Genomic DNA, 10,428 nt, shown 5'->3' with positions numbered 1-10,428 from the left:
AAGCTCCTGTTAAAGAAGAAGAAGAAGTTTGGACTTGATATCCCGCCTTTCACTTCCCTTAAGGAGTCTCAAAGCGGCTAATATTCTCCTTTCCCTTCCTCTCCCACAAGGTGAGTGGGGCTGAGAGACTTCAGAGAAGTGTGACTGGCCCAAGGTCAGCCAGCAGCTGCATGTGGAGGAGCGGGGAATCGAACCCGGTTCACCAGATTACAAGTCCGCTGCTCTTAACCACTAGCAGCTGGGCAACAGATAGGCTTTCAGGATGAATTTGGGTGGAGTTCCTCTTGGACCACTCCAGCACCAAGAGGTTTTTGGGTCTGGTCATGCTGGAACCATTCCTCCCAGTTCCTTTGGGCCACCCACCCTCCTTCTCCCATTCCATGGAGATATCCCCAGGATTGAACCTGGGCCGTTGTAGACACAGAGCAGCTCAGAAGACATCTGCTGATGGACAGAGAAGAAAGGAACCAGGCAGGCCCTGGCAAAGGACACACCTTGGACACAATCATCACCCAGAACAGAGTGCCCACCTTTAATAGCCAAGCACCCACCCACCCCTGGCCGCTCCCCTCACACACTCGTGTTCTCCCCGTAGTCCATGTCGTCGTCGTCGTCGTCGTCGTCGTACCTCTGCGGCGGAAGGTGTCTGATGACGTGACGCGTGGAGACATCCTCATAGTCAAAGAAGTTGAGGTTGAGGTTGCGGGCGATGCGGCGCCCCACGGAATCGAGAAGCTGGGGGGAGACACAGGCAAGGTGGGGCAGGTTGAGCAGGCCTGGAAGGATGGAGCCGTTCTCATCCCTCCAACTCTCAAAGGTGGGGAGAGCCAAGGGCCACCTGAGGCCTGCAGGGGAAACAGAGGGATCTCCCTAACCCTCATCGCCCCTTCTGCTGGACCTCTGCGGTTACTTGACAGAAAGGTCCTTTTTACATACAGATGTGAGTCAGATCCAAAAGTGAAAATGGAGACAAGGTGGCTGCTGGGAAGTGAACTCAGTCCAAAGCAGTAGGAGTAGACTTCAGATAAAATAGCAGTCCAATTATTTATTTTATTTTATGAATTTCTATATTGCTTTATACTTTTAAGAAAAACCTCAAAGGGGTTTACAGCATATTAAATCAATAAAACATAAATAAAACAATCTGGAGAAAGTCCAATATAGAGCATACAGTCAAAGCAACGTAACAGAAAACTAAAATATTACCATTGCAGGGGGTTGGAGTAGATGATTCTACAATTCTACGATTCCATGATTCAGTGGGAAGGGTAATGTGAAACATGCCTCCCTTTCTCATTCAGAAATCTAACATAGGGGACAAAGCCTGCCCCCTTCAGAAATGTGGCTTGCCCCTCTATACACACACAAACTGAGAGAAATGTTTATGATGTATGACCAGAGGCTGCAGGTGGCCATTAGTGCTTAGAATTCCACGGCTAGATCCCAGGATTGGGGTGGGGTCAGTAAAATAGTAGGTCTTATCTGAGAGGGTTAATTATATTTGGAATGCAATCATAAATACAGTTTACGTCCGGTTACGTAAACTTTGGGATACATAAGCATCAAACCCGGAAGTATATTTCCAGGGTTTTGCAGCACACGCATGCGCAGAAGCACTCTAACGCCGCATGTACATGTGCAGAAGCAGTCTCCCAGGTTGCGAAAACCTCAGGATCTGGCCGGACCTCCAGAACGGACCCCGTCTGCAACCAGAGGTACCACTGGACGGTTATATAGTTAGCGGTCTGTGTTTGCCTGAGCTTGAGTCTGGACTAAAGGTTCTGAGCTCCTGTATTCTGAACCGATACATGATATCCAATCACAGAGCATTTCAGGATTTGGGCCTCTGCCATTGGCCCTTGAACTCTGAGTTGTGATTTGCAGCTTGGAAGTTTAGGCAGCCAATCATGTTGGGAGAGGGAGTGGCCCAGGCTTCCAGGAATGTATATAAGCTGTTGTTTTGCCCCTGTTTCCCAGTGATGTAGTTCAAAAAAGTTTCTTGCTGTTATCGCTGTGCTTTGCCTCTTGGGACCCACCTACACTTCAACTACCTAAAGAGCTACCCAGGAGACCGACAGGAGCAGCGCCCCCTTTAAGAACAAGGAAAGAAAAATCAACATGCACACACCGAAGCACACATGCACACGAGAACCAACCACCAGGTGGCACATGTGCAATGTCTCTCCCTATGATCACAGGATGGTAGAGTTGGAAGGGACCCCGAGGGTCATCTAGTCCAACCCCCTGCAATGCAGGAATCACAACGGAAGCACCCGTGATAGTTTAGATTATACAGAAAAGGAAGTCAAGGAGCAGGTACTAGTGGAGTGTTGACGACAACCTAGAGAAACTTTTTGGCCCCACAATGTGTAGGGATTTTTCCCAGTATAGAGATTTTTCTCCCATTGCTGGGGGATCAGAACATGGGAGAGGCTGGATCCGTCCCTGGGATTGTGGGTAAGGGACTCGGAGTATCTTGAGGGTTTGCTGCGGTAGTGAATTTGGGAAATCTTGGTATGTCAAACGCTCTTGCCCTGGTACTTCGCCTGGGGGCGTCTGCCCAGTGAAAGGACTCGCTGTGTTTTGAACTATTGATGCTGTGTGAGTATGGTTTTAGCTAGTTATATTTTACACTTTCCTAGAGGCAGAGGCCAAGAAATGGAGAACCATTAAGGTTTAGGAATCTGCAGGGCCAACTTCTTTCCTGCAGTTGCCATTCAGATTGTTTTGGAAGGTGCTCTCAAGCCAATAAATGCATCAGATATCCTGTGTGAGGCTGGACCTTTGGTCCTCGATCTGCCATGCATCTGGTCAAGACACAAAGCCCTATAACTGGCCCAGTAAGGGTCCACCCCATACCTCAAACTGGTCCGTCAGTGCAGCCAGGGTGAGCACCTCCAGGCGGTATCCATTGATAATGAGGCTGTAGTAGCGTTTTCCGTAGGCTGGAATGAGGAGGAAACAGAGCGTTACTATGGAAGCTGCCATTGCTCTCATGGTCCAGGGTGTGGGGTGCAAAATAGATTGATGTAAATCACCTGTGTGGGGTAATTGATAAAAGAATTGGCTGGATCCCTAGATCCAAAGTGTGGGGCTATACACACTTTAGAAAGAGACCCCAGCAGCGTATTAAAATCACAGTATCATGCAGCGCAGTGAAGCATGAGGAATGGAGGGTGTTTGACATTTTAAATATCCAGTTTACAGGACTCACGCTCTCTCAATAAACAGACCACACCGTTAGTAGGTTTAAATTATGGGTAGGCAAACTAAGGCCCGAGGACCAGATGCGGCCCAATCACCTTCTCAATCCAGCCCATAGACAGTCCGGGAATCAGCGTGTTTTTACATGAGTAGAATGTGTCCTTTTATTTAAAATGCACCTCTGGGTTATTTGTGGGGCACAGGAATTTGTTAATTTTTTTCTTCTTCTTCAAAATATAGTCCAGTCTCCCACAAAGTCTGAGGGACAGTGGACCAGCCCCCTGCTGAAAAAGTTTGCTGACCCCTGGTTTAAATGCTTTACTTACAAACTCTAAAGGTCAGATTCATGTGTTATCCCATGCAGCAGCAAGAAGAACAAAGGCTCTTCTTCAAACATCAGGAAGAACTTTCTGGCAGTAAGAGTTGTTTGACAAGTTGTGAATTCTCCTACCTTGAAGGTTTTAAAGCAGGGGCTGAATGGCCATCTGTCATGGATGCTTTAGCTGAGATCCCTACATTGGAGCGGGTTGGACTGGATGACCCTCAGGGGCCCTTCCAATTCTATGAAAAGCCTTGGGCTTACAAAATACAGGAAATTATTTCTGAGCACGTGGTCAGGGCTTGAAGCAGTCAAGCCCAGACATGTTGCCTGGTCAGTTTCACATGGTGGAATGAGAACTTCACTTCCTCCTCCACATGAGGTGAAGTCTAGGAATAGCACTCTGTGGTCTTAACCCCTTCATGTATTAACTAGTCCTAAACATGCTAGTTATCTTTGGCTGCGCACAGGAGCAGCCGTAGCTGTCATACCAGGTGCAGCTGGTAAAAGGCACATTGTCTAGTCATGGAGCAATGAGCCTGGGTCCAGGAGCAGCCCAGAGCGCATGCCTCCTCCTTCAGGGGCTGATGGGGGTTGCAGTCAAAAACAGCGGTGCAAAGGCTTAAGTGAAGCTTTCATATGAACATAGAAATAGCCAGCTGGATCAGGCCCATGACCCATCTAGTCCCACATTCTGCGGCCAGTTTGCTACCGGCTCACGTCCTAGGTGTTCCTAATACAGTGGTACCTTGGTTCTCAAACGCCTTGGTTCTCAAACGCCAAAAACCCAGAAATAAGTGCTCTGGTTTTCTAACGTTTTTCAGAAGCCGAACATCCACTGCAGCTGTTGGTTATTGTTTCCAGGGCGCCTGCACCAAGCTGCGCCTTGGTTTTTGAACATTTTCGAAGTCAAACGGACTTCCGGAACGGATTAAGTTTGACGCTTTTGCTATTGATTTTTTGTTTTTGTTTTTGAGGCTTTTTCGGTTAATTTGTTTTTGTGACGGTGTGGAACCCAGTTCAGCTACTGACTGATTGATTGTGTGACCGCAGAAATGGATAAAAGGCCCCCATCCAAACAATGACTATAATTAGTGCAGGTAAGAAAAAATAATAATTTTAACTTTTATCATCTACAATACTGCCTTATTTATTTCATAGTACGGTACATTGATTATTGCTTTCATTTTATGGATCAAGGGTCTCAACAGAGAGTAAAATTCATGTTAAATTGCTGTTTTAGGGGTTGTTTATAAAAGTCTGGAACAGATTAATCCATTCTGCATTACTTTCTATGGGAAAGCATGCCTTGGTTTTGGAACGCTTTGGTTTTGGAACAGACTTCCGGAACGCATAAAGTTTGAGAACCAAGGTACCACTGTATATAAACCCCATAGCAGATAGGGACCAGTTAACCTGTGTGTTCCCCGCTTCAGTCTGTGGAGCTGGTGTTGTTTCAAGTGCCACATCGCCCTCATTCTGCACTTGTAAGAAGTCTTTTAGTGTGGCAGCACCTTCACCTTGCGAACTCCCTGCCTCTTGACACTAGCTAGGTGCCCTCGCTGTAATCTGATTTTCTGATTTCCCTGATTTTCTGAAAGCAAGCCTAGCCAGACTTGTAGAAGCTGAATCGTGTCTTTTTAACCTATGGTTGAGTTTTCATTGTCTTTTGAATGCTTTTACATATTTGTTATTAGCAATCTTTTACTGATAACGTCAACATGCAATTTTAATCATGTGTAGGCCACTCACAGGGTAAAACTGTAAAAAAAAGCTCACCAACTTCAATCCTAAAAAAAGCTCACCAACTTTGGTCGGCCCTCACACATGTTCACTTTGTAAAATCTGGCCCTCTTTGAAAAAAGTTTGGGCACCCTTGGAGGTTTTATTACCACCAGACAGTTATTAAATGTTATTAGTTAAAATGCAAAAATAGGATAAGACTGAGTGGGACTTAGCAAGTAGCTTAGCAGGGGGGAGAGATTTGAGGAGAGGTGTTATGTTCTGAGTTGTATAGGATTCAGAAGGCAGCAGTCTGATTGGTTCTAGAACAATAGGATCCAAACTGCAGCAGTCTGATTGGTTCTAGAACAATAGGATCCAGAATGCAGCAGTCTGATTGGTCCACAGGAGCCACCCAATCCAGCTCCAGGTGGAAGTGAATCTACAACCTGTTTGGCCTACAGGAGAATCCTGGAATCGGCCAATCACGTGGGGCCCATTGTGTAAATAATGTATATAAAGCAGACATTCTGGGGGAACTTCCATTCCTCCTCGCCACTATGAGCTGAATCAAGAGCATGAAATCCACTCTCGACTCTGAGTCTATTTCAAGAGGGAAGGCCTGGAGGTAACGGGAGAGGAGGAGGAGGAGTTTAGCAGAGGAGGCGACAAGGGTGCCTTCTACATGCCCCCCCCCTCCGGCCCTGCTGGTGGTACCATCGGGCTGGGCTATGAGCCGCACGTAGATCTGATGCAGCGGTCCCTCCTGCCAGAGGATGCCTTTGATGTAGAACTGGTAGACCTCCTTGATGTGGTTGATGATCAGCCGGCGCTTGTGGATGTTGCTGATGGACAGCCAGAGTCCGGTCAACATGCCAAAGACAAAGAAAACTGTGAAGTCTTGAGTGCCCTGAAAGGAGAGCAAAGGGCCCAGGCAGAGAAGGTTCGGGGTGCCAGGGGGAAAATGGAGCTTAGAAAGAGGTCCATCAGCTGGAGAACCCTGCTCCTCATCAGGGTCAACCCGTTGCCTCCAGGAATCTCCAAAACAGGGGACTGGAAGGCAAAATCTGTGCCCTACAGCTGCTCCTCAGAGCCAGGTATTCACCTGGACCAGCGTCCCCCAGCCTGGTGCCGTCCAGATGTTTTCAACTGCAACTCCAGTCAGGCCTGAGCCAAATGGGACTGGTGAGGATTGCAGTACAAAACATCTGGAGGGCACTAGGTTGGGGTATATTGGTCTTGGCAATCATTTTTTATTATTTCTATGCGATTTTACACACTGTTTACTTACCAAGCAAAATCAAATTATATTAATTTTACCAAAATATCTTTTGAATTCCCCTAATATTTGGAAGTTGGAAGTTGAAAATTTCAACCCAGTGTCCCGGTGTTTTGCACTGTCTGTATCATGAGCTTACAGGTCAGGTGAGCCAGAGGGGTCATGATGACTGAGGTGTATAAAATTAAGCAGGACATGGATATAGTTGATACAGAAACGCTAGAATTTGTGGACATACGATGAAGCTGAATGTCTGAAGATTCAGGGCGAATAAAAATAAGTCCTTCAGAGTTAAACTGTGGAGGCAGGGATGGCCACAAACTGGGGTGGCTTTCAATGGAGAAGAGGGGTTCTTGATGGCTCCTAGCCTGTGCTTTTTTCTGGGGGTACACAGGGGTATGCATATCCCTAAGCATTTTGTGAATCTAAGTTTGGCCTCATTGAAGGGAGACCAGGATTCTGGACTAGATGGGCCATTGGCCTCATCCAGCAAGCTCTTCCTGATACCAATTTGTACAAACACACACGCGGCCCATCAACTTCACAGAAGAAGCACAGTTGAGGCTGTCTACTTGATTGCATCAGTTCCCTAGATGCAAAATGGGAGCAATGGTGATCTGTCTTACAGGACAACTCCCTTTTATATTCCTATTCAATTCTGTGAATGTACAGTGGAACCTCAGGTTGTGAACGATCCGTGCGTGAGGCACATTCGCAACCCTGTGCATGCGCAAAGCACGAATTAGCTCTTCGGCGCATGCGCAAGCGCCAAAACCTGGAAGTAACCCGTTCTGGTACTTCCGGGTTTCGGCGCGTCCCTAACCTGAAAATGCGTAGCCTGAAGCACCTGTAACCCAACGTACCACTGTACCTGGGAGTTTGTGGAGGAATTAGCTGGCGCCCAACAGCAAAGTGGTGTCAGGAGAGACAACAGAAAGAAGGCAAAGTCAAGAGAGCAGCAAAGGGACTAGCTCAATACTTTTACGGGAAAGCTGCGTTCCCACAGCGGGGGAATTGCGGCAAGACAAATACATCTCGTTGGTACCTGGTTCTCAACAGTGGCAAGAATCATGTGCCTACCCGTGGTGATTTGAAGTGAAGTATGCTGAGCCCCAAAGAAAGCAGGAAAATCACCAGTCCCTTCCAGATCATGTCCTTGTAATATTCAATCACAAACACTGTAGGGGGGGGGAGGCAGAAAGGGCAAAATTCAGGACTAAGTCCCGCGGAGCTGAGCTACAGGCCAAGTCCCCAACCTCCCTCCCTCAGCCCAGGCCACAGAACCCAGCGTCCCCATGGCCAGAGCTGGGAAGCACCCAGAACACAAAATTAGAGCTCCTGATGCACATAAAATTGAAATTGTGTGGCATATTTCAATGACACAAAACATGCGACAGCGGAGAACTGTTTAGACACCTTTTTATTTGGGTGAGCAAGCTAAGACACAGACTCCCCCTTGCCATCATGAAGATATTCTGAAACACGGAAGTTTAAGCAGCTAAGTTTCCCTGCCTAACCCCAGACATGCATCTTGCCTGAGAGTAACTCCGGAGAATAGCTCCCTCTCTTCTCCCGTGTCAGAGACAGGAATAGGGCTGGGTTTGTGGGATGAAAATAGATCTGACCCATGTGTGGGTAAATTAACAAAAGAATAGGCTGGGTGCCTGGATTCAAAATGTGGGCCTTTGCACACTCTCAAGGGGGAGACAGCCCCCAGCAGGGTTAAAAACACTCTTAAGATAACTAGCAGCATAGTGTGAAATATGAGTTATTAGACCCTTCTCCATATCCCATTTAGTCTGCCTTAAAACACGTCTCCTCTCTCTATCCCTGTAGCAATGACACACAGTGTTAAGTATGTCTAAAGGCTTTCCTTACTAAATCCAAAGGTCTGATTCAAGCACTGATCCATGCAGCAGCAAGGGGTAACACAGGCAGATTACTCTTGGGTGCAAAATGCACAAGATAGTTTCAAACATGTAATCTGAACTTGCTGCAAGTTCAGACATGGCTGGAAGAGATAGGTAGCCATGTTGGTCTGCCATAGTCAAAACAAAATAAGAAAAATTCCTTCCAGTAGCACTTTAAGAGACCAACTAAGTTTGTTATTGGTATGAGCTTTGGTGTGCATGCATGAATCTGAAGAAGTATGCATGCACATGAAATCTCATACCAATACCAAACTTAGTTGGTCTCTAAGGTGCTACGGGAAGGAATTTTTTTATTTTGTTTTGATGGCTGGAAGAGTGTGAGAAAGGAAGAGAAGCACTTTCACTTCCTCCCTCACAGGGGAGGCATGACCCAGCTGAGTCTAGGAACATGGCTCTGTTGTCTTAACTCCTTCATGCATGAACTAGCCCTCATGCACAGTTATGGGGAGGCTGGGGTGGGGGGAGATACCGCTTGATGGTTCCCTACGATGTGTGCAATGGTTGCTAGAGCAGACTTCAAGTAGAACGGTGGCCCGTCTCAGGCAGTCCTCCAACCGTCCTCAGCACAATGAAGAAGACCCAATAAGTCTTCCTAAGGCTTCACTCCTCACCTTTGGGCTGCTGTACTTGGAACGGAAAATACTTGTTCTCCTTGAGAAGCTCAGGGAGGTTTTTCTCTCTGCTGGCAAAGCTGCAATGCCAGAGGACCAGGGGGCCCTTGAGTATAGCCTTGGCCATCCTGCTGGGTCTTCAAGGGAGCGTCTCTGCACTTTCTCCTTCCTGGAAAAGAACTGCTGGGGAGAAGAGGGAGGACACTTGTCACGGGCCGGACAGACTGTGGCTGCAACTCCTATCAGCCCTTTTTGAATGGTAAGCATTTGCAGATTCTTAGGGTAAAGGTAAAGGGACCCCTGACCATTAGGTCCAGTCGTGGAGGACTCTGGGGTTGTGGCGCTCATCTCGCTTTACTGGCCGAGGGAGCCGGCGTTTGTCCGCAGACAGCTTCCAGGTCATGTGGCCAGCATGACTAAGCCGCTTCTGGCGAACCAGATCAGCGCACAGAAACGCCATTTACCTTCCCACCAGAGCGGTACCTATTTATCTACTTGCACTGACATGATTTCGAAGTGCCAGGTTGGCAGGAGCTGGGACCGAACAACGGGAGCTCACCCTGTCTCGGGGATTCAAACCGCCGACCTTCTGATCAGCAAGTCCTAGGCTCTGTGGTTTAACCCACAGCACCACCCGTGTCCCCTTTGCAGATTCTTACTTACCCCTTAAGAATCTGACTTCCTTTCCTTAGAAAGACTGCCTCTGTCTTTCAGAGAAAGTGTTGCTAAAGAAAAGCCAGGACCAAGAACCAGGACCAACCAGTGCCCAAATTATTTCTGTGCACCTTTTTCCACCTGGTCCTGCAGCAGATGTGGGACAGTCATGGGACAGCTTCCGTAGCAACGGTGGCCAACAGAATCCCTCATCCCCATGGAAACCGGGCTTACACCGCAGACAAGACCACAGCTGCTGCCCTCTGCAGAATCACGGAGGAACGTGCTTAATTCAAGGAGTGACACACACACACACACACACACACACACACACCGTGCCTCCCTCTTCACTTTCTCCTCCCCAAGAGCTGAACATAAGACCACATCTCACCAACCTGAATGGGAAGCTTGCTAGAGTTAAAGTGGAATGTCATTCATTTATTTATTAAAAACAGTTGTATACCACTGTACCATAAAAATGCGTATCAAAGCGCTTTAGAGCAGTAAAACATAAACCAGTACAATAAAAGCCATGTTAAGAAGATGAAAACAGACATCCATTGACTATTGTGGAATGTTATATTCTTAATTGCCTGCACAGGCCTGGCAGAACAGGAAAGCTTTCAGCAGGCATATGAAAGTTGGCACAGAAGGCACTAACTGAATCTCTAGTAGGAGAGAGTTCCACAGGACTGGGCCAATGACACT

At 47.4% G+C, this 10,428-nt stretch overlaps 1 protein-coding gene across 2 annotated transcripts; it reads right to left on the bottom strand.

The window, feature by feature from the left end:
* Positions 1-508: 508 nt before the first annotated feature.
* On the bottom strand, positions 509-9,912 carry TMEM249 (transmembrane protein 249). 2 transcript variants are annotated; one of them, XM_083749453.1, is made up of 6 exons: positions 9,730-9,912; positions 9,067-9,249; positions 7,605-7,702; positions 5,963-6,155; positions 2,860-2,945; positions 509-735 (listed from the first exon to the last, which is right to left on the bottom strand). In XM_083749453.1, the coding sequence occupies exons 2-6, from the start codon at positions 9,191-9,193 to the stop codon at positions 571-573; spliced, it is 669 nt and encodes a 222-aa protein (XP_083605579.1). In that variant the 5' UTR covers positions 9,194-9,249; positions 9,730-9,912; the 3' UTR covers positions 509-570. The 2 variants fall into 2 exon arrangements, with proteins under 2 accessions (XP_083605579.1, XP_083605580.1); XM_083749454.1 differs by having other exon boundaries at positions 9,067-9,246.
* Between the last annotated feature and the right edge of the window lie 516 nt (positions 9,913-10,428).

This window comes from Podarcis gaigeae (assembly GCF_964106915.1).
Source record: "Podarcis gaigeae genome assembly, chromosome: 7".
NCBI lineage: Eukaryota > Metazoa > Chordata > Lepidosauria > Squamata > Lacertidae > Podarcis > Podarcis gaigeae.
Note: the sequence above shows the minus strand (reverse complement) of the source record. Positions and strands in the feature narration are given on the sequence as shown.

What these genes read in the sequence shown, in the direction of transcription:
- TMEM249 (XM_083749453.1), bottom strand. Translation starts at nt 9,193, where the DNA reads ATGGCCAAGGCTATACTCAAGGGCCCCCTGGTCCTCTGGCATTGCAGC. An exon ending in TTCACTTCAAATCACCACGG is followed by an intron (nt 6,156 to 7,604) that starts GTAGGCACATGA and finishes CTCTCCTTTCAG; the next exon opens with GGCACTCAAGACTTCACAGT. An exon ending in GCTCATAGCCCAGCCCGATG is followed by an intron (nt 2,946 to 5,962) that starts GTACCACCAGCA and finishes TCCTCATTCCAG; the next exon opens with CCTACGGAAAACGCTACTAC.